Below are 23,464 nucleotides of genomic sequence, written 5' to 3'. Positions count from 1 at the left end.
ATCAAGAATGCATATCAAAAATTCTTAACAATGTCCACAATAATTAAATAAATAATTAAATAAATAATTAAATATATATATAACTCTAATATTTTCTTACTATTATTGTTTATAAACAATATTATCTTCAAAAGGTTGATTACTTGTCAAAAATAGACTTTAGAAAAGAGTGTCTAGGAGAAATAGAAGAATAATAATTTAGATATAAATTTCTATATTTAAAATTGTATTAGAAAAATGATATAGTACATTTCATAGCTTCCTCTTATTTTACATTTCATAGCTTCCTCATATTTCCACACAATATTTAATATTTTATTGTTAGATCTAAACAAACTAATTTATATTGCATTATAAGCGTTTTAAAGTATTGTGAAATTCATTTGAAATATATATAAAATTAATCAAAGATTCAACAAATTAAAACTTTAAAGTTTTATTATTGATAATAGTCAATAGAAAAAGTAAATATAAATTGTAGTTTATAAGTCTACTAAAAAAAACTTTTTTTGTTGGGTAGTAATAAATACCTTGCTGATGCACATGATTTGACATTACCTTGTATTTAGTGTACAATGACATTTGTTTGGAAGAATAAAAGAATATTTAATCATATCGTTATTTAATAAACTAGGGCTACATTGCACATTTGATAAATATAACAAACAATCAAATCAAATATGATTGTTCTTGTTTTTAAAACAAATGGTTTTAAAGACTACACTACTATAAAATAATTTCATTTGTATACATATATTAACAGTGTATGAAAATTAAAAATTACATATTTTAGTTGGGTACAGTTTGAAAAAAAAGAAAAAGAAAAAAAAAGACTTGAAAGTCTAAAAACTATTTATTTATTGGACTTGTAACTAGTCAATTTTTTTCATGAAAAAGACCTTTGATAAAAACAAATCCTATACATTCTTATTAATTGCAAGCATATAATAAGTCACAAATACTCAAAAGCGTTGTTGGTTATTTATTAAACATAATTCAAGATTTTTCAAATAAAGATGTCTTTTAAATGAACAAGTATTTAGTATCTAATAAATTAAAGTTGTATTATTAATTTGAAAAAAATGAACAAAACAAACAAACAAAAAAAATAGACACTAATAATCAAGAAATGAAAAACATATTTTTTACAAGAGCTTAAAAATGTATAAGTAACATTGTGGATATTTTATATTTATAAACCATTAAAAAATGAAAAATATAATATATTTTACTATTTAAAAAAAGTAATTGATTTATAAGATAAAAGAGTACAATGCAGTTTATTTTTTAAAAAACATCAACCAGAGAATTTTAGTTTTAATTTAGTAAACTACTGGTTACTAATTCATTTACTGTATAATATTATACTTCTTATTTTTTTCATGACATCAACTAAATTATAAATGTAAAATAATAGATTATGTTTATGGTTGGTTTTTTGTACAAGCATTATTATAATTCCTGCATCGCTCACATTTGTATGCACATTAAAATATTTACATTAATCTACAAAAATCAAAACCAATCAACCTAAATATTTATAACTACTTATTTAAATTTCATATTTTCATTTGTTGGTCCAGTAAAATATACTATTTTAAATTAAATTTATATCAAATTTGAAAAATAAATGTAATATATACAAAATTATAATATAAAAATATATTTACATTATCTTAAAATACTTAAAGCAAAAAAAGAAAGTTGTTTAGATTAGATTCTATTTTGTGTTTAGATTACTAATTTGATACAATTCTTTGAACAATGCATAAGTTGTACATTTAGAAGATATTAGCATTTCTTTTGTTCTCTATCTAATTATAAGATGACTGACCAAGACCTCTAAAATAATTATATTAAATCGAAGGTAAAATTTTAATAAATTTTCTTGAATCATGCTATGATCTATGGTTTAGATTTGATCATTTGTTTAATTATAAATTATTTTAGTATTCTTATAGCAATAATATTATGATAATGTATTATAACCTATCTATTTATCTTGTAGATTATGCTCAGAGTGATTGTAAAATGAATGAAAATAACCAGATTCGTAATATTTTTTTTAAAAATGATCTCTAACTCAATAAATTTTATTTAGATTATGAAAATCAAAACATGAATTAAGTTTCTTCAGTTTGAAGACCTCTCTTTAACAATCAGATTAACGTCGTCAATATCGCCAAGAAGTATATTGATTTACGATCAATTATCTTACTTAAATGTTAAAAATAAAAAAAATATTTTTTAGTTATTGTAGTTATAACCATTAAATAATATCAATGATTGAAACATATTATGTATTTGATGTAGAAAAAGAGAATTTAAAAAATCATTGAGATTAAAGTTTTGGACCAGTGAAAACATGGATTTTCACCAATGAAATCATGCACCAATGAAATATTGGATTTCTACGAATGAATTCTCATACGAAGCAGTTTTTTATTTTATTTAATTATTATTATTTATTTATTTTTTGTCCCAGTCCCAAGTACTTTCGCATCATGAAATCTTAGATTTTCTGAAGCAAAGTGCAGAGCCAAGAGTGGAGCAGCGACTCAGGGAACGAATGAGATCATCCATCATCCGTCACTCCAGTCTTGTTCATCCCATGGATAAGATGCGAAATGGATGGGAATGGATGGATGACCCTGGATGCAGCAAAACTAGGAGCACAGATACATACACGTCGCCGGAGGCCTGTTGATCGTTCGCAGGCAAGCCGAGAAGGCATTGAAGCAAGCAGCCGCTTCGACCAACTAAGGCGGCCTCGATGATCATGAGCTGATGATTGTGCCGATCACTCGCCGGAATCCTATTTCTCTCTTCGATCTCAGGTTCGTGCTTTTGAAATCCCGTCTAACAATCCAAGGAATCCCGTTCCACTGCCAATTGCGTGGCCACAAATGTGCATGATCGGGGTGTTCGTTTCTATCGTGTGTCGAAAAATCGTTTAATGTATTCGGAGTGTTGTGATTGGTAATTTTTAAATTTTTTGCCTTTTGAAGGTTGCGGTTCCAGGGTGTAGGATTAGGTTTTGAGGTTAAGATTGAATATGCTGCGCGTAGCGAGTGGCGAGCTAGATTGTTTGTCATTTTTTGAAGAGAAGAGGAATTTGCACTAGAGTGGTAAGATTCAAGGACATTTGAGGTGGTATTCGAGATTTGAAATTCTTTAGAGTGGATATCGGAGGTTGGAGCAGGGAAGAGTTGGAGAGAGATGCGATTTAAAGTGCGCAATTTAAAGTGGGAGTAGTGCTGCAGGAGTGTCGGAGTTGATGAGGTTCGGGTGGTTAGCTCTGGAAATTAAGTTTTGGCGAGGTAGCGTAGTCGTGCTTGTTGAGGTGAAGGATGTAAGGTTGAGGTTCCTATGATTGACAAGAATTCGGATATTGCTGACTGGATTTGTAGGAGTATTGCGAAATGCTGCAGCACGGACCAGTAGGGTGTCAAGCGAGCCGCCACTTCCAACTCAATGTGCCCAAGCTTCCCTTACCGTGTGAGCCTCTCGAATATCAAAAGTCTTTTAGGTTTGACAGGCTTCTGAGAACTGGAGGCTTTGCTGTTTCGCCGAAGTCTGATCGTCATCCGCGGCAATCTCCAGTTGTCGCTATGGCGGTGCCGCCTGCGGTGGTTCAATCGACAAATCCGGCCGATGTATCTTCCTCATCTGTAAGTTCTGAATGAGCATGAGTTGTGTGAGTACTTATCTGTACGTTTTCCAGATACGTTTTCTATGATTTCTGTAAAAACAGAACACGTTAAAGTTTTATCAATTCCTAATTTGATGCGATTCTGTCAACGGGAGGTTTCTCTAAATAGGTGATTGGATCTTGTATGCTAGCTTTGACGTTTCATGCATTTTGTGGAGGATTCTGCGCACCTGTTTTGAGTCGGCCAATACTGCACAGCTTCAAGAAGTTGTGCTCCCGTGATTTTTGGTTGGCATGTCTATTATTTTCATTAGCATAGCATGCTTGAAATTCGTGGAGGACCGAACCTTACTAGATGCAAATTGGCAGAAGACACTGGGAGAGGTGGTGGTGGTCGGAGCTGGACCGGCTGGGTGTTTATTAGCCCACTACCTTCTCCGCCGAGGCTTTTTCGTCCATCTGTTCGATAAACGTGCTGGCGCTCCTTCTTCTCCTCAGCACGGTACATCATACAACATCTAACTTTCCCAGAACGGGCAAACGGATTTGATCTTCTGTGTCAGAATGTCGTAAGATGTTTGTCTTGTTAGAACGTTACTACGGAATCTTAGAAGTTGGTTCGAGGAATTGGCAGATGGAAATGGGAGCGATCAACAATTCTATGCGCGAAGGGATCCGCGTTCGTACAACATCCTGCTTACCTCAAGAGCTGTAAAAGCCTTCCAAGGGGCAGGGTTGGAGGTGCCTCCTAATCTTCTCAATCAGCTCGTGGGCAGCTGCACGCACCTACCAAATGGAAAAAAGGTAAGTAAGCTAGTCACTTGTGCCCAATTTCCGTAGGTTCGTAGAGCCTTTAGCAACATTGCCTCTACTTACTGGCTGTGTCTAATTTATATATTCTCTGGTTCGACCCGGCAATCTCGTTTTTCAAATGACTCGGCTAGTTCTGTCAACACAGGGTTTTCAAATGAAGTGACTCGAGCTTGCAATGTTGTCCTGTGTGCATATTCATTTTGGACATTGGTAATGAACGCAGAGAAAATTTGACTATTCGAACGAGCCCGGGCTGTTGAGTTTTGGTGTTAGCCGGAACGCACTGGTAGCATGGTTGCAATGTAGCCTTCATGAGAGGTAGAAGTGCACTAACATCTTATGATCTTATTTTGGCTTGAGTCCTCTAGGCTAAGGTTCTGTTTTGGTTTTTATTTATTTTAATTATTGTCTTGTTGCGCAATATCGAGTTTAATGTGTAAGTTGTGGAAGAGTTTGAACTGCCGCATCTCGTGTTACCCTGAAGACTTCGTGGTTTTTAATGCCTCTTGTGCCATTTCAGGTATTCAAACTTGAAGACGTACTTTGAATATGAACTTAAATCTGTCGACACAACTACAAATAAAGCCTCATTCAGGCTTAGTTCCAAAAATTTCTTTTCACCAAAACCGGACTTGGTGGAAGTTAAGTATGATCTGCTGGTGGGTGCAGACGGCGTTAATAGTGCAGTTCGGTCAGAGATGATTCATTTAGACAGCACCGCTACTTCTTCCTTCAAAAAGTAAGAAAAGATTCTGGAGATTTGTCAAGTCAGACATCCTTTCGGCTGTTTGTCGTTCACACCTACTCATGAGCATTTGAGTAAAATTTAAGACGTTCTTTTGTTCCTCAGGAAATCAAAGCCTTTGGAATTGGACTTCCAACCGAGCAGTGATGTATACAAGTCTTTCTATGTGAACCCTGAGGTCGCAAAGAAGTCTCCCCTTTTTGAAGATCATAATCGAGTTCAGGTAACATATTCCACAAGCTTATGCCACTCACAAGAGTTGCTTCCTACCCTTACAGACTGAACTTAGCTTTTTACCATGTGTATATGAATACTATTCAAATCAAAACAGATCTGCGTCGACGGCCAGGAAAGGCCAAGCTAATTGTAAGAGATGTATTGATCCAGATGTAATTATTATGTGCAAATGAAAGCTTTGTGCAGTGGTTTAGCCTTCTACATCTGTCTCTGTGCTCTCACTCGTGATCTGGGTTCCTTAAAATGGGGATCTTGGATCCGCTACCCTGCTCGATTGGCAATTTCGTTCGAAATTTTCCCTGTAGCTTGTGTGCCTCACCTTACCACTTGATAATTTTCGTCTCGTCTGACCCGTTTGGGAATGAACATTACATGGATTGTTGGCACAGTCATGGCCTGCAATGAATATCATCGTAACAGGAATGGCTGATGGCAGCTTTTGGGGTGGCTCCAAGAATAAGCAACTTATGAATGCATCCTCTGCACACGAAGTAGAAATTCTATTGAGGTCAGTATGTTTCCAACTCCAACTGTGTACATGTCCTGGCAAGACATCTTTGCATGCTTGACTCTTTGATGTCTGTAGTGTAGGTGCACAAAATTATACAAGAAAGACACTAGTGCGTCAACTTAGAGATTTCTCACGAGGTTCATGTGAACAATGACAGTTCATTTTGTTGTCATTCATGGTAGTCTTTGTTCTTCTTACCTGGTGTGACTTCTAGTTGACAATATCAATTGGGGATGAAACAGAGGAAGTGCGCCAGAACTGTTTGAACTGCTATTAGAAGATAACCCCAATTTTTGTGAAGATTTTCTGAAGCAACCAGCGATTTCCTTTGGTGGGGCTGTTACGCTCTCACGATTTAACCATGAAAACATTCTTGTGATTGGTGATGCTGCGCATGCCATGGTGAGTACTGTAGTCTATTTCGTAACATGACTGAGGAAATTCAAGGACGTTTTGAGTCTTGTATAATTTGAATGGCTACCAAGCAAATGACTCTCTTCCAAATTTGGAGAATTTACATGCTAATGGACTTTTGTTGATCTCTTTATATGTCTTAGTGCGACCTGAAAATCTCTTCTTTAAAATGACTAGTCTTACAGACTCGTTACATTACATAATTTCCTGATGTTACACTGGAAATACTGATGACCACTTTTGTTCAGTTTCCATCGTATGGCACGGGGTGTAACGTCGCACTCGAAGACTGTCTACTCTTGGACCAAATCCTCGAAGAAAGCATTCCTGGTATTCATACTAAGCCCTTTTTTCAAGCGATCTGATAGACGACTAGATGGCCAGTGATAGGTTTCAGTTGTTCTATTGCGGACTTGACACAAGTACTTCTTCCAACCATATGAAGCCTTCGTTCATATGATACCAATTGAGGCCTCTCAAGGTGTTGATGTCAGGGTTGTTGCTAAGATACTTTCAATGTAGCCATAAACTTTGGGGTTTTCTTCTAAGACTGTAATCTGCTTAACAGTGCAAGGAGACATCAGCTTTGTGGAAGTTGCAAAAGAGTTCTCCAAGCGACGGGTGGAAGACGCTCACGCAATTGTTAGGATGAACACCACCCAAGAATTATTCCCGCGTGGGTTTTTCGGTATCTTACAAGTAATGCTGTTCACCTCCCTCCGCAAACTGGCACCATCAATATTCAAACCGTAAGTGGACCTCTTTTCGTTGAACTAATTTCCACTTTAAGCGTACAGCTCACTGGTATCTGTTGGTTGTATATTAGAGCCTGTATAAATTATTGCTAGTAATTTAGCCTTAGCCTTGTATCTACTGATTACACCGTCTCTGAGATCTTCCTGTTAATACTCAAAACCCTGGTCAGCTTAAATTCTCACACCATAGTTTCAATCAATATATTTTTCGCTGGAAACAGTGAGTTGTTTCTTACATAAAAAGTATTCTGTACTATGTGCCCTTAATATGTCGTATACGTAAGATGGGTTCTTTGTGTTGTACAGGATTGCTTACCAGCAGTTGTGGTCGGACACACGATTTCGACAAATTGAGCTGCAGAAGCGCACCGAGAACACATTGTTCTTCGGTATGCTTTTGGTACTGGCACTGCTAGTGATCGCAGCCCTGTTATTCGCATTCGGTATCCAGCCCAAGTTCAAGATATCTCCCTCGTAATCTCGAACTCTCATTTTTGCTCCGCTGGTGTTTTTTAACCTGGACCTCAAGATTAGGCCACCATAAAATTTATGTAAATTAAACGTGAAAACAAATACTTTCTATTGATGTATTGGCGTTGCCTTTCATACTTGTCGTATATTGGAATCAAACCCGTGTTACCTCGTACAAAACAACCTTGTGGCTGAATCATGGCAATATTGTGAATGGAACTTGCCATGTACAAGAATTTGTTCAAGCTGATAAGTCTTGTTCAGTAAATTCCCCCTTGCAAGTCTTCCCAACTCGGGGCTTTGAAAACTCTTCACAAAAAGAACCTTTTAAGTAAAAGGTATCTAACACAGACATTGTTCTTCAAAACTAGTGATTCTACACAACTTTGTGATCTACTGGGCATTACTTTTCCTCTAGTATATACTAATCTGTTAACCAATGTTTTCTTCTTCACCTAATCATTCACATGGGAGCATTGTGGTATAACACCGTGTTAATAAATAAGAATGCTTACACATCAATGAATGTGAGAACTAGTGTAAACCAATACAATTGAGATTTATTTTCGATCCAGATCCACGAGGAATACACGTCAGATCGACGACGGTAATGGGGGTCCGTCTTGGAATTAGGGATAGCGAGGGAAACCCGTTCTGCGGCGTTATAAACTGCTGCTTTATTTGAATTTGAACTTCTGTGCTTCGTTTCCTTTGGAATCCCTTGCTCGACGAGAGCCTCTGCACTCCGCGACTCCATCTCTTCATCAATTCTTGCTTCTGTATATCGGTTCTGTGTTTCGTGTCCACTGTCTGCGCTTACAGCTCCGCTTGTGCCCTTCTAGTTTAGCTTTCAGCGAATATATTGACGCCTGGGTTCATCCACTTTTCGTGCGTGCCCATCAAGTAAGCTCTGTTTCCTCAATATTTCGTGGATGGGTGGGGATCTCACTTCACATGTCTCGATCGGCAATGCATTTACACTCCGCTGGTATTGTTCAGCTTGGGCCTGAGTTTCAATGATGTGTTTTGAAACACTAGAGGAGTACTTTGAGTTGTGGGTATTTTGGTGGCTGTTTTGGAATGGTCGAAGATGGTCTGTTTATGACGGTGATCGTCGATGCATGATGAGTTTTGAGAGTGTGGAGTAGTCCCGAACTGTGTGAGTTGGGTGGTTAGTTTGCAGAGATTTAGTAACGTGGTGTCCTTTGGACAAGGATTCAATGAGCTGGAGGGTACTTCCAACTCTTTCGTTATGTTTGTATTTGGGTGTTCGATCATTTTGTTTTGAAAGACTCCTTTGGCTTGCTGCAGTGTCATGATGTAGAGATCGGCTGACCTTCAAGGTATTTTGGTTTGCGAATGAGGATTCAGGTTATTTGATCTAGTTCTGTAATGGCGTCGAAGGCAAGAGCGAAACGGGCTCCGAAGGGAAGCGAGGTGGTGTCGGAAAAAGAGAATGTTGATGTCTCGCCTGTGTCTTCGAAGGCTACTGGGAAGACGAGGGGGCTGAAGGAATCCAGCAACCTTTCTCTCGAAGAGGAACTTGAAGCCATGACAAAAGCCTTGAAGCAGGTCTCTCTCGAGAAAGAGCGCAACGAGGCTAAGCTAAGAGAGAAGGAGGAACTGTTATCTGCCAAAGCTGCTGAGGCCGAGCGCATGCAAATCTTGCTGAAGAGCAGGGATGAAGAAAAGAAGAGGCTCGAAGACAAGCTACGAAAGCTTCAGAAAGTGCAGGGGTTCCAGCCCAGTTTGGTGAGATTCAATTGATTAAGCATTTGAATTCGAATTGGTCACGTTTGTCCTTTTCTAGTATTAAATAGATCATTGAAATTGGTTCATCTTCAATCCCACTCCTATTCATTCTTATATAAAAATATTGCTGTCAATTGCTGTAGTCATTGCTCTTTAGAGATTTATCGCTTGTATTGGCAAGTTTGTTGTGTAGTATAGACGGGGGAGTGAGTAATAAGTTGTGTTTTTATTGTATTTTTTTCTTCCAGAATCTTTCAGTGCCAAATCCTAGTGCCCCAGAGGACAAGAATAAGAAACAGAAGAAGGATCCTAAGCGCCTTAAGAAGCCCAAGACTGCTTTTCTTCTGTGGTGCAAAGATTATCGTCAGAAGGTGGAATTTTCTAAACCCACCAATTTGGATTCTTGATGTTGGTTGTAAGAGATTTACAATCACTTCCAATTCTCGAAGGGGCCTGGGCCATCTAACTGAACTTTAATTTTCTCAGGTCTGCGAGGAGAACCCGAATGCCACTTTTGCAGAGATCAGTACTATTTTGGGAGATAAATGGAAGAATGTCCCTGAAGAGGAACGAAAGCCATACGAAGACAGATATAAAGTGGAGAAGAACGTCTACCTGAAGGTGCTTTGCTTGAACTCCTACAAATAGTTCTTGTACTTCATCCTCACCATGGAGTCGGAGAATATGCTTTAAACGTTGTATAATATGAAGTCCGGGCGGTACTAAGGGTGGTCCATGAGGTTTAGTTCTGGATAGTTCTTAGATCAGTCCCACTCGCACTACATGCCATTGTTAATTGAATCCAGTATACGTTTTGTTCAGTGCTAGCGCAGATATGTACTATGCCTGGCATGTAGACTTCGCAGCTGTTCCCGTCTAATCATGACGATTTCTGGTTTTTTTTCTTTCAGTTGGTTGGTGAGGAGAGGCGAGAGACAGAGGCTTTGAAACTGTTTCATGAGGAACAAAACAAGAAGCAGGCCCAGGAACTCCTTGAACAGTACCTTGCATACAAGAAGGTACTTGTGGCACCCGGTTTAGGTTCTCATCAGCTTAGAGCTAAAGAGTTCAGTGGCAGAATCTGAGATCTTGTGATACTATCAAGCGCGTTCTATGCATGCTTCTTTGCTACTAATGAGGCTAGTACCATATAATTTGACAAAAAGCTTTAACGTTAGGCACATTAATGTCTTCTACATTGTGTATGGATCTTCTTTTGTATGGATCATGTTCTTCTTTTGTATGGATCATCTCTAAGCTGCTCTCAATGTCTCTGCAGGAAACTGAGAGTGGTAGTGACAAGAAAAAGAAGTACGTGTTCAAAATTCCTCCCTCTTACTGGGTGTTGTCTGACTCACGAATTAATATCAGAATCCGTACAGATCATCTAACTTGTGCTTTTTCAACTTCTATTTGATTTGTTTTGGCCGGATTCACTTGTGAACCCAGTGTCCGAGCGACAATAAATAGAACATGTTATGTCCCCAAGATTTGGTGGATTTACCCTTCCCTATCACGTAATATTCTGCCTTACGCATGCCCAGGGTTGCTTTGAGTGGTCTGTCTGGTTGTAATATCTCAAGTTCCTTATTAATTAAAAGCTTACAGGAAGGAGAAGGATCCGTTGAGACCCAAGCACCCAATTTCCGCCTTTTTTGCGTTTTCCCAATCTCGCCGTCCAGCTCTATTGGAAGAAAATAAGCCCGTAACTGAGGTAAAATTTGGTAACTTTATATGAGGTATTCTGTTCAATATCGTCTTTTCCTTCCGTGTGCTGAACGCGCAATTGTTGCAGAAGGTTGACAACTATCCTTGCCATTCATGTATGCACTTTCACAACTCCAGCTTGTTATCATACAATATCTGTGAGAATGACCAACCTTGACTTTGATTGCAGATTGCAAAGATACTGGGAGAGGAATGGAAGAGCATGAGTCCTTCAAAGCGGGCCCCTTTTGAGGAGGTACTTGTGTTGATCTTTCTCAATTAATTTGAAGTGGTAATTTCTCTTGGTATCAACGTTCGAATTGGGCTTAACAATGTTTTCCGCAGATTGCCGCTAAGGAAAAGGAGAGATATTCTGTGGAGCTTGAGACTTATAAAAAGAACAAGGCTGAGGTATTCTTCCTATCCATTTTTTTCTCATAGTTTTTCTCATACGTGTCTTAGCCCCATCTCATTATGGTCTACACTTTTTCATCAGGACCTTTCAACGCTGGACCGGGAAGCCGAGGAGAAGTCTAAGCTGGAGAAAGCGCAAGCTCTGAAGCTTTACAAGGAGAAAGAAAAGTTGGATCAAGCTAAAAAGGTAATACGGCATCACAAAAGTTGAGGTTCATCTCTTTAACATACTGCTGTTTTTTCTTTTCTCTTTCGCAAGGGATTTAACGATCTCTTTGTATAGCTCTTGTCGTTACAGTTCACTGCAAGGGATTCCCTTTATATTAAGAGTTTTAATTCCTCTGCAGATGATGAAACATCAGGCAAAGGAAAAGAGAGACCTTGCCCAAGAGAAGGACTTAGCTCAGGGTAAGAAGGACCAAGCCAACGAAACGAAAAAGAACAAGGACCCAAATAAACCAAAGAAACCTCTTTCATCGTACTTGATTTTCGGGTAAGAGGCCCAAGATGCCAGAAACATGTCATGTGTGTAAACTTGGCTGACATGTGAACAGCATATTGAATAGAGTTGTGGGGTCTTTTCAATATACTTGTTGTGGGACTCCCTGAAAGCTGGCTTGAGGTGAACGTATCTTATGAATGCGTCTTGAGTTTTCGTGCATGCTTGTCATTCTCTTTTGCCGTGATCCAACTTTCAGAAATGGGTTGAGTGTCTGACCGTATATAGATAGTATCTGTACAGCAAAAAATGTCTGGAAACTACACCAATAGATGTCAAGTGATTGTATACAGTGGTGTGGTCTCGATATCCGTCATTGACAGAAGTGATAATTTAGGTATATTGTGGTTATCTAATCCTCTGGGTATGTGGGTGCAGCATGGAGATTAGGAAGACTCTCTCAAACGATCAAGCGGGATTGAACTTCGCTGACACCAACGCCCACATCTCCCAGAAGTGGAAGGTAGACCTCCGCACAAAACACTTTTTATATTTGAGCGAACAATTTAACATGTCGGGGTGCAATTGTACTCCTCATACCACTATGAAAATTTAGTTCTTACTGTCACTGCCGCCACTGACATCTCTGCAATTTTCTACTGAACTTGTACCCAGGAACTATCTGATAAGGAAAAGGAAGTTTGGAATGTGAAGGCAGCAGCGTTGAAGAAGAAATACGACGTGGACATGGAAGAGTACCGCAAAACTCATCCCGAGACTTCTGTATGAGGCAACACCTGAACGTGTAACCTTGTTGTATACATTCAACACTCCTTGTTGAATGTTGTGGCAAATGTCCTTTTTATGCCTTGGTGGTACAGCTGAATGATTTTGCAGCTAGAAGACCTGCTCCTTATCTTACGACTTTGCCATGGACACATTTAGAGTCCAAATTGAGATACTCTTTTATGGTATCATCTTTACGAATTTTGTAAATTTGTCCAGTAAATCAAACATATTGAATTGCTACTATGTGGATCTAGTTTCCCTCGTTGTTTTATTTTGCGAAACGTATCAGTCTGTGCATCGCATCTCATTTCATACTCTAGTCGCTTCAAACATTAAATGGCGTTTTAGTGACAGCCTGTCACTGGCAAACCTGTAAAACGAGTCAATGTGCTAACTTTCCGATTCTTGGTTGCCCCTCTAGTAGAATACAGCTTTCTTCATACTGGTGTTGGGCAAATTATATGTGATCTATTATAACAACTACTATACACTCTCCCTAGTCGGTCAAAGTCTTCGGTAACTTCACGTACTTATCAACGTCAACGCTGTCATGTGAAAGAAAGGCATCACCATTCACATGGATCGGTGACCGAGGTCCAGTGCAGTGTGGTTGATGCATTGAAGGCTTTGTTTACACAATGTGCGTGGCCATTCTCGCGAAAACCCTCAAGTCGGTGGTTCCCAGTGCATTTCACCTTAGACGTGGTGTCAGATACTTGTTCACAAGAATGAAATTCCATAGCGAAGAATTTGTATTATCTTCAAAACGAAGGAACTCTCGAGTTGTCATTTCAGGTGATGTCTTCCATACACACGGTAAGCAGGAACATCCACAGGTCTCTGTGCAGTTTGACTTTGTAGGGCAAATCAATGCACAATTTCTCTGTACATCCGAGACCTCGTTCAAGAGAGTATGATTTGCATATTGCACAACAGAAAAGATTTTGACTCTAGTCAAAAACCACAATCAGTCGACTTGGGCAATGCAACACACAACCACGAAAGTTTGCTACGCAACAAGCCACTGAGATGACTATATACTTTCAAGCAATTGTAGAAATCTGAGTTCCTTAATACGTATTAATACCCTCAAATAAAGATAAAATTAAAAGACCTACGAACTTCATGACATTATTCTCAATATAAGTTGTGACATGATTCTCCATGCCCAGACCCACTTTCATATTTAGAGAGGAACAAATTAGTAATGTCCACATCCACGCTGGCAAGGGGAAAGTTTCCTTCTTCAAGGGGGGTGGAGAATTATTGTTCCTCAGAGTCTGAAGGATGAACAGAAGTGTAACGAATGGAAAATCATTCAACGAAGCCCACCTCTTTCTGCCCAGACGACTTTGGCTGGAACTCACTAGTATCGGGACTTGGCAATCTTGTGTTGATAGTGCAGTGAGTCTAGTGTGTGAGAGTGTGAGTGTGTGTGTGTGTTTTGTGTCATGCAGGGAGGGGCGTTTGATCGCTGTTGCTAGGGGTTCCTTGGCCGCGGTTTCTACCTCCACTTCCTCTTCGTTGCACCTCGTGAAGCCCCGCCCTCAGTCATGGTATGATCCACACCGTCTTCCGCCTCTTTTTGCTTTTGAATACGCACTTTTTCGTAGAAAACTCGCTAAGATCGGTGAAGAAGAAGAAGGTCTGGCGTTTGTGTCTATTGACCTGGCCTGAGTTTTCGTGTTTTTCCCCCTCGCTGGAATGGGAGGGTAGATCCGTTTGGTTCTTTACTCGTGGAATGCCAATTTCCGTGGCGTTTCAATGGCTTTGCCGAGGTCGCGTTTGTTAGGGTGGACAGGCGAGGGTTACTTGGAGTTAGATCTTTTAGTTGAAGGCTTGGATTCAGGAGATGTAGGTCTGGTGGGATTGGGGTTAGTGAATGGGTAGTCAGGGTGAAATAGTTTGAGACTTGAGGATTGAGGCCCGATGTCTCGCATTGCCGGAGATCTAGGTTTGTTGACTGTGATTTAGGTGGTAGGATGGCGGGTGTGCTTGCATTGCAGCCGGTGATGAATAGATCATTGGTACTATGCGGTGTTGTGTTTTGGGGTCTAGCTCTTGCTAGATTCGTATCTGGTATCTTAATAGACGATTACTCAACGGGAGAACATATAGCACTTTATTCGTACTGATGGGGGATCGGGATATGTCAGAGGAATCGTACTGGAGAACTCGATCTATTCCTGGTTTCTGCAATGTTGGGCAGTGCACACACACACACACACACACATATATATATATATATATATATATATGTGTGTGTGTGTGTGTTGAAGATAATCAGTTGTAGTTCAGTAAGTAAATTAAAACATCCTATTACACCTGAATCTCATCGACTACGGTTTTCTTCATTATTTTTTTAATTTTTTGGTCAGGAATAGAGCCATTGCGGTTGATCAAATTACACAAATGGATTGTCATTAAGCTTTGAAAATAGTCACATTGTAGGTTAGAGATTTGATTTATCTAAATATGTTGTTTCAAGCCTGTTGCGGACTGTCTTCATCGTAGAGGGAATCTCGGATTTTTTTTTTTTGGTAGCGTTTTGTAGCTGTATTCTGTCAGAAGTTTTCCTATGTCGGTTCTAGAGTACTGCTATGTTTTGGATGGATATTTTACACCATCCCGTAATGTCGAAAGAGAATCAAAGCGTTGCCTAATGCGTCAAAACTTGATCCTGCCGCATCTTTGAAGGTGAAAATAATGTAGTTCGTTTCTTGTCAACCTTAAGGCTCGTGCTTTGGAAGTTTATAGTTGTACCTCTTTTCGTCAATTACTTTTGCAATCCTTTCTGACCGACATGTGGCCTTGTGTTCTGCTACAGCCGCTCCGCCTGGAGATCAAGGTATCTTTCACCCGATTTTTTAATTTAGAAAGTTCTCCCCCATTCACATGCGCATAAGTGATGTAAAATTAATGTTCATTAGGCTTAGTATTTTTTATGACAACTCTTTGAACGAGTTGTGAGCGCATCCGGAGATTATTGGTATTCAAAGCAAAGAGTATAGGAGAATCGTGGTGTACTTGTCAGCTGGATTCTTTTCCTCAGGATCACTGGTTTGATTATTTCTAAAGAATATCGTTTCTAACCCTTGTGCTTCTTAAAACAGCGGAAGCTTGCTCAAAGGTCCGATCGGGTCAAGTGCGTAGACATCCATCCAACAGAACCATGGTACGTTTATCCTTATGTTCAACATCTAAATTCTGGATTCGAATTTCGTCAAAACTACAGAGCAATTGATTCTTGTAATAGTTTGGGTATCCTGCTTATAGTAGGTTTGAATCGGTTTGCAGCATCACGTTTACGTAATTTGTTCCTCTTATTTCTGTAAGCTTAGAATCATAAGCTGTAAACCCAGCTGTTTGAGCAATCTGTTTCTAATTCATTTCCCAACTTGGTTGTCAATTTTAGTCCTTCGAAACAAACTTTTGGTGTGAAAAACCTGTTGATTTTCCAATCTGTGTATTTTGCGTGTGTTTAATTTTAAATACTACTTTAAGTACGTTGAGGCCCTTCTAAGATGAATTTGTTGAATTCCTTATTTCAGGATTCTTGCGGCTTTATACACAGGCAGTGTCTGCATCTGGAATCATCAAAATCAGGTGTCTAGTTTCTCGTCTTTTACAAGTCAGACTATGCTTCTTCTAAGGTGTACGCACTCCTATAAGTTCTTTGTATTGATGACATGATAGTGGTGGTATTGGAGGCTCTGTCTTCCCCCGCTTAGAACTATTTCTAGTACATCTCCGTTCCAAAGAAAAGATTTTGAGAAAGTTTTATATTTTATGTTCACATCTTTACAGCGATCGAATTGTTTTGCGTCTACGGTGATCCTCTTGTTTGGCAATGCGTTTAGCTAATACGCTATTATTCGGCAGTTCACTTTGTTTAGGGTACACTTGCTGAAATTGCATTAATTATGAATTTCACTGAGTAAATTTTCTTTTGGGTTGCTGCAGACACTTGTCAAGTCTTTCGAAGTGACAGAGTTACCAGGTATACTTTATTGATCACTTGAAAGCTTTATTTTTGTAGATTCATGAAGCTGCGGATCTGCGTAAACTTTTTTGCTTACCACGAGAATTTCGTGCTGATGCTCAATTCTTTCTTATATGGCAGTGCGATCTGCGAAGTTTATATTTCGGAAGCAGTGGATTGTGACTGGTGCGGATGACATGTTCATCCGAGTCTATAATTACAACACAATGGACAAAGTGAAACAGTTTGAGGCCCACTCCGACTACATCCGTAGTGTCGCAGTTCATCCTACTTTGCCTTATGTTCTGTCTTCATCTGATGATATGCTCATTAAGCTTTGGGATTGGGACAAGGGATGGACTTGCACCCAAATCTTTGAGGGGCATTCACATTATGTCATGCAAGTGACCATCAACCCGAAGGACAACAACACTTTCGCAAGTGCATCTTTAGATCGCACCATCAAGGTACTTCTGAAGTGATGCAGCGCTTCTGGGCATGTTTATGCTTGTTTGAAAGAGTATTCACTCAGCTAAATTGTGTCAAAATATTTTTGATTTTATTACTTGGTCTGATGTCTTCATCGATTGGAAGGGACAGTGCCAACTCAAGTTACTGTCCGCTATGAACTACTCGCTTCTTACGAAGCATATAGTGCATGTTTTTGACGTTAAGCATGTATTCTGCACAGATCTGGAATCTGGGTTCACCCGAACCCAACTTCACTCTAGAGGCTCATCAGAAAGGAGTGAATTGTGTCGAATACTTTAGTGGTGGTGATCGACCTTATCTCATAACTGGTTCAGATGATCAAACTGCCAAGGTAATGACTTTATCTTGTCTGTTGCTAATCTTAATTCTCCAGGTCAATATAACTGAAAGACTTGGTTCTATAAGGCTTTCGGGATTTGCATGAGTATCATTTTTGACATAGCATGACTTACTGTAATCCATGTTCGATTAAATGTATTCTGATGTGTAGTTCAGTAACTTACAATTTTTTCCTTGTCGGGCAGGTTTGGGATTATCAGACCAAGAGCTGCGTTCAAACACTGGAAGGACATACTCACAACGTATCTGCAGTGGCATTCCATCCTGACCTGCCAATTATCCTTACAGGGTCTGAAGATGGGTATGTCCGCATCTGGCATTCGACCACCTACAGGTAACCCATTTACCAATTCTGTCTTCTGTCATATGCTCTGTTTCTTTGGTACTGTAGTTATCTAATAAGTTTTCTAGATAGGGGTTTCTGCAGTTTCCTTTATTTGTTTGGCTGTGGAAAGAGAAATGCCGAATGGTAGGTTCAATTCTCCTCATATGCTAGCACCGTTTTTGGAGCTCACATTTTTGTCTTGTTTTTTTGGCTTATGGCAGGTTAGAGAATACTCTTAATTATGGACTCGAGCGAGTGTGGACTATCGGTTATATTAAGGGATCTAACAGGTATGTTATCCTTAACAATATCCATTACAATATTAAGTAGTGAGTGCATGCTCATTTTAGTTAATGCGAAATTTGGTATTTATTGTTTTTAGTTGCCCGATCTTCTTCCTCTAGGAATTTCAACTAGGCTTGCTATTGTTTTTTATATCATATGGTATTGCACTTTGTAAATATGTTAGGTTGTTTGTCATTACCGTACTTATCCCTGCTATCACTGTTCTCTCGTTGGCCAGGGTTGCGATTGGGTACGATGAAGGTACCATTATGATCAAACTTGGACGTGAGGAACCTGTTGCAAGCATGGATAACAGTGGAAAGATTATCTGGGCCAAGCAGAATGAAATACAGACTGTAAATATTAAAGCAGTCCCAGCAGATTTTGAGGTATTCACTAAGTTCCGAGTGGCTAGCTATTGTGGGTTGGTCGTCATGAACAAGAATCCTTATTGAAGTCGTTGAATATGGGCACTTTTAAGAGCTTGCATCTGGTTTCACAGATCACCGATGGGGAGCGACTGCCTTTGGCAGTGAAAGAACTCGGAAGTTGCGACCTTTACCCTCAGGTTAGATTCATAGTTACAGGCTTGTGATTTGTTTATGCCTGGTTCCTTATCAGGTTACTATGTGTTTATCCTGATATTGCAAACTTCGAGGTACGCTGTATCTCTGTGTATGCACTAGGTTACAGAACTTTTTCATGGCTTTTCAGCGAAAGCTCACTCATGGTTCAATTTTTGCCTTGGTCTGCGTAGTTTGCCTTAATTTGTGCCTTTTGCTAGAAAGCTTCTGCCACCACTTCATTACTGAGGTGCTTGAGGTGTAACCTGGTCATAATTATTGTCTGTGCTTGAAACATGTCAATTATAAATATTCATGGATGTGTGTGTTTGTGTCTTGTTGTGCAGAGCTTGGAGCATAATCCTAATGGCAGATTTGTGGTCGTATGCGGTGATGGAGAGTACATTATTTATACTGCCCTGGCATGGAGGAACAGATCTTTTGGCTCTGCTTTGGAGTTTGTTTGGTCCAATGATGGTGAATATGCTGTGCGAGAGAGTACTTCTAAAATTAAAATATTCAATAAGACTTTGCAGGTTTGTTTTCAGAACCTTCATAGAATAATTTTTATACTAATATCTCTTTCCTTACATGTAGTTTTGAACGCTAGATTGTTGTGTAATCACCAGCAGTTATGAGGGCTTCAACTTCATATTCTGGTTTAGATTTTCTGAATGAAGATATAATTTGTTACTTATTTGGATTTCCAAGCCCTGATTCCGAATGATACCTTGAAGGTGATATTTGTTGTTTAAGTTATATCTTTCATGAGTTTTTTTCTCTTAGTTGGTCATACTTGTGATGATTTTATACACGAACTTATGACTGTTTAATGTGTTATATTGACTCTGGCATAAACCATTCTAAGTTTATATATACTTTGGATATTTTGTGTTTTCAGGAGAGAAAAAGTATTCGGCCTACTTTCTCCGCTGAAGCCATCTATGGCGGAACTTTGCTTGCAGTGCGAACAAATGAGTTCATATGTTTCTATGATTGGGTGGAATGCAGAGTTGTTCGGAGAATTGACGTTGTTGTGAAGGTAACTACCGTATTATGTTATTCGTGTTTTTACTTAAACCTGCCATCCTTCGCTGGGCTACGAAGATGTGACTTCACGAGGATGACGAATCTTTTTGGCTTTTTGGTAACTACCGTATTATGTTATTCGTTTCTGGTTGCAGAATGTCTACTGGTCCGATAGTGGAGATCTGGTTACCATTGCCAGCGATAACTCGTTTTATATCCTCAAATACAACGTAAGTATCAATATCATATTTCTATGCTCTCTTTAATCTTTTTCTGTCCTACACCAATTTGTATTTGCTCATGTCATTAACACTCTTTGGGTGGAATTCAGTCAACTCATGATTGTGTGCTGCCTTTCAGAGGGACGTTGTAACATCATATTTGGATAGTGGCAAGCCTGTGGACGAGCAAGGTGTTGAGGATGCGTTTGAATTACTTCATGAAGTATCGGAGCGTGTTCGTACGGGTATTTGGGTGGGCGACTGTTTCATATATAACAACTCAGCGTGGCGCTTGAACTACTGTGTTGGTGGAGAAGTAAGTTTTGATCACTTCGAGAAAGTTAAGCATTCTCATTTGTGACATGCAGTAGTATTTTAGCGGTTCACTCATACAATCTTCTGTTGCATTTTCTTCCACAGGTTACGACAATGTTTCACCTGGACCGTCCGATGTACCTGCTTGGCTACTTAGCAAACCAAAGTCGAGTGTACCTGATTGACAAGGAATTCAAGTGAGTATTACGTGCTAAGTGATTTGTATGCTAAATCGTTTGTGGAACACTAGTGTAGCTGTGATCAGTTAGAGTTTTTGCTGGAATAGTTTTGGTAGTTTCTCTCATTTCCATTTTGTGTCACTAAATTGTGTCATCCAGAAATCTGTTCCCCGAATCGGACTATGCTACCCCTAATGGGCGCTAGGGTTTATTCTGTCAAGTAGTGGAGTCCGCTCTAAAATCCGAATTTTAATGATAAACATCATTTTTTGTTGGAAATGAAAGCATCATGAGCTACACGCTGCTGCTGAGTTTGATCGAGTACAAGACTCTCATATTGCGAGAGGATTATGAAAGAGCAGAGGAAGTCCTTCCAACAATTCCCAAGGAACACATGAACAGGTACGATTTATTTCTTTTTGATTAATTTAGAAGGTCGATGAGTTCTGTATTTTAATCTTAGACTTTTCCATGATGCCCTCTGTCAGCTCTCTATTGCTTTAGTTTTAATGCTGTTTGTCCATACTTGTGCTTTTGTCTTCTAACAATTTACGATGGTTCCTTTCATCTGTCACTCACTCAAAGAACTTGAATGACAGTGTTGCGCGCTTTTTGGAATCACGCGGAATGCTTGAGGATGCCCTCAATGTCGCAACAGATCCTGATTACAAATTCGATCTTGCTGTGCAGCTTGGGAAGCTTGATATGGCAAAGGTTGTATTTTTAATAACATGAATTTTGAAAATTCATTCATTATGTTCGTTACATTTAGACTCGGTTACGTCAAGTTTAATTTACAGATGCACTAACTAGAACATGTTCATATGTTAACCAATGCAGGCTATTGCTGAGGAATCACATAGTGAGTCCAAGTGGAAGCAACTGGGAGAATTGGCAATGTCAGCTGGAAAGGTATAGGTCTGTTTGAAGCAGATGCGTGTGTGTTTTTCAAAGCTCTAACATACATCTAGAGTAATGTCCATGCTCTTTCATTTGCACACGTTGATTTCATTCGGTGCATGGCATGTGTTTCTGCAGTTGGATGTTGCAGAGGAATGCCTGAATCAAGCCAAAGATCAAAGTGGTTTGCTGCTTCTCTATTCGGCAGTGGGCGATGCTGAGGGACTAGAAAGGCTTGCTGCGTCTGCCCGAGAGAATGGAAAGAACAATGTTGCTTTTGTGTCTTTGTTCTTGCTTGGAAAGGTGGAAGAATGCATTGATCTCCTTATTGAAAGGTATTTTATTTGCCAGAATGTGGAAAATGCTTATTGAGTTTAATAAATTGAGATCTATGGTTTGCTTTATCTTGTGTCAACGCTTTACCTGTTAACCAAAATAGATGAAGTCAGCCGTGTACATAAGAGATAATCTAGTGAGTCATCCAGGTATACCATTATGCCTTATGTAATTTCTTTCTGTTTTACAGCAACCGTATCCCTGAAGCTGCATTTATGGCACGCACATATGCCCCTAGTCACGTGTCGAGAATAGTTTCTCTTTGGCGCAATGATTTGAAGAAGGTATGTATTTTTTATTTTTTATTTTTTCTCAATTGTCTCATTCCATAGACTGCTAAAGGCCATTGAATTCCCACCTTGAATTGGAGATGTGCCTGTTTATTAATGTTGATAAGTTTCGAAAGATTGTAGAGCGCTGACTGAACACTCTTTCCTAAATGTTCTCCTTATGGTTCTCTTTTGGCAGATCAACCAAAAGGCTGCAGAATCTTTGGCAGATCCAGAAGAATACCCCAACTTGTTTTCAGACTGGGAATCTGCGTTAGCTACTGAGGCCAAGATGAAAGATCTGAGGTAAGGAAGTTCTGTTTGTAGCTTGAGCTGTTGTTCGAAGTGGTGGCCGTATTGAATCTGCTGCTCACGTGGATACTGTATGGTTCAGCATTTACACTTGCTGACTAGGATTTTGAGGCAACAGAATATGTTCTAAAATCGTATTATTGTGTAATTGGCTATTGGTGACATAGGAGTAAGTACATCCCTGCAGCAACTTACTTGAACTTCATCAACGGGGTTGAGGAGGAGTTAACCGAAGACTTGCAAGGTTTGGACATAACTGGAGACGAGCCTGCAGAAAACGGCCATGGTTTTGAAGAGGTAATAATTTATCGACATTTTATTTGAAGTTGTACAGATCGTTGTTACATTTGGGTGATTTTACTGATTGCGAGTGGAAATTACTCTGCAGAAAGTTTCTAGATAGCAAGAAAGTAATTCTGTGCCGAGATTTTAAAGAACTGATCCTGGTTCATGATATATGTACTGAATCTAGAACGAGGACTTAATAGAAGAGGACGGACAAGAGCAAGATGCTCATCAAGTCGTAGAGGAGACGTTTGAAGACGCAGAACAGAGTGCGGATGGTAAGAGTGAGCTTGGGGAGGAAGCGGCTAACGGAGACCATGAACCAGCAGCAGATAGCTAGGTGTAAATGTGTGGAGTAGTCCCTTGCTTTTTGTTTTTGTAGGACGTTCAAGAAGTTGGCCCTAAATTTGTTCATTTCCCCAGTCGGATCGTACCGTGTTAGGAATGAATCATATTGGATTACGTGGTCTGCGTAGACAAGCGCAGCACATTATTCGTAAGTTCCAGTAGTTGAGCGGTAGACATTTTGCAACCTTTGGGGAAGTGAATCTTTTGCGACATTGCGCTTTAAGTGCATCGTCTAGCAATATATGTGAATGTCAAGATGTTCGCACTACTTGGTTATATTCTTTGGAAATTGAACCTGGCTTCAGCATTTTCCCGTTGTTGGGTGCCTTCGTTAAGTAGTTAAATGTTCCGTTTCAAACCCGTCTTCTTCCGCTGCCTACTCAAAGTTAATATTTTGTGGCTCGACTCTAGCTTTTGTTGTTTACGGGGTTTGTGCTTGTTGGAGGTCATGTAAGCCTGTGACTTTCCTAATGTTGTGCACAGTAACACACCCATTGTATATCAGTCTGAGCTATACTGCACTCCTATTTCACCAGGTATGTTTAATGACATGAAGCATTGTTGTTATGACACGAGAGCAAATGT

General features: G+C 39.4%; 3 protein-coding genes across 8 annotated transcripts; all 3 read left to right on the top strand.

Annotated features, from left to right (window-relative positions):
• Positions 1–2,672: 2,672 nt before the first annotated feature.
• On the top strand, positions 2,673–7,733 carry LOC112289138 (kynurenine 3-monooxygenase). Of its 3 annotated transcripts, none has more exons than XM_024534099.3 (12): positions 2,673–2,837; positions 3,411–3,671; positions 4,022–4,154; positions 4,287–4,456; positions 4,689–4,783; positions 4,986–5,204; positions 5,316–5,433; positions 5,837–5,955; positions 6,201–6,360; positions 6,621–6,702; positions 6,941–7,121; positions 7,434–7,733. In XM_024534099.3, exons 2-12 carry the CDS (start codon positions 3,423–3,425, stop codon positions 7,603–7,605), a joined length of 1,698 nt encoding a protein of 565 aa, XP_024389867.1. In that variant the 5' UTR covers positions 2,673–2,837; positions 3,411–3,422; the 3' UTR covers positions 7,606–7,733. The 3 variants fall into 3 exon arrangements, with proteins under 3 accessions (XP_024389867.1, XP_024389869.1, XP_024389868.1); XM_024534101.3 differs by having other exon boundaries at positions 2,698–2,837; positions 4,025–4,154; XM_024534100.3 differs by lacking the exon at positions 2,673–2,837 and adding an exon at positions 2,997–3,128.
• A 559-nt stretch (positions 7,734–8,292) lies between these two features.
• On the top strand, positions 8,293–12,942 carry LOC112289139 (high mobility group B protein 13). Of its 4 annotated transcripts, none has more exons than XM_024534104.2 (13): positions 8,293–8,586; positions 8,970–9,350; positions 9,599–9,721; positions 9,837–9,971; positions 10,262–10,369; positions 10,630–10,661; positions 10,959–11,064; positions 11,248–11,313; positions 11,403–11,468; positions 11,554–11,658; positions 11,819–11,964; positions 12,349–12,433; positions 12,586–12,942. In XM_024534104.2, exons 2-13 carry the CDS (start codon positions 8,991–8,993, stop codon positions 12,697–12,699), a joined length of 1,446 nt encoding a protein of 481 aa, XP_024389872.1. In that variant the 5' UTR covers positions 8,293–8,586; positions 8,970–8,990; the 3' UTR covers positions 12,700–12,942. The 4 variants fall into 4 exon arrangements, with proteins under 4 accessions (XP_024389872.1, XP_024389870.1, XP_024389871.1 ...); XM_024534102.3 differs by having other exon boundaries at positions 8,301–8,501; XM_024534103.3 differs by having other exon boundaries at positions 8,303–8,501; positions 8,910–9,350.
• A 1,133-nt stretch (positions 12,943–14,075) lies between these two features.
• On the top strand, positions 14,076–23,188 carry LOC112289137 (coatomer subunit beta'-1). The gene is made up of 24 exons (XM_024534097.3): positions 14,076–14,255; positions 15,527–15,547; positions 15,813–15,874; positions 16,251–16,305; positions 16,663–16,699; positions 16,823–17,148; positions 17,373–17,504; positions 17,698–17,846; positions 18,059–18,127; positions 18,361–18,511; positions 18,625–18,690; positions 19,033–19,221; positions 19,587–19,727; positions 19,870–19,944; positions 20,075–20,251; positions 20,356–20,447; positions 20,715–20,831; positions 21,029–21,143; positions 21,270–21,341; positions 21,468–21,664; positions 21,856–21,949; positions 22,134–22,240; positions 22,414–22,543; positions 22,719–23,188. The coding sequence occupies exons 1-24, from the start codon at positions 14,253–14,255 to the stop codon at positions 22,869–22,871; spliced, it is 2,730 nt and encodes a 909-aa protein (XP_024389865.1). The 5' UTR covers positions 14,076–14,252; the 3' UTR covers positions 22,872–23,188.
• Positions 23,189–23,464: the final 276 nt, after the last annotated feature.

Source organism: Physcomitrium patens, chromosome 11, assembly GCF_059467195.1.
Source record: "Physcomitrium patens ecotype Gransden chromosome 11, ASM5946719v1, whole genome shotgun sequence".
In the NCBI taxonomy this organism is placed as follows: Eukaryota; Viridiplantae; Streptophyta; class Bryopsida; order Funariales; family Funariaceae; genus Physcomitrium; species Physcomitrium patens.
Note: the sequence above shows the minus strand (reverse complement) of the source record. Positions and strands in the feature narration are given on the sequence as shown.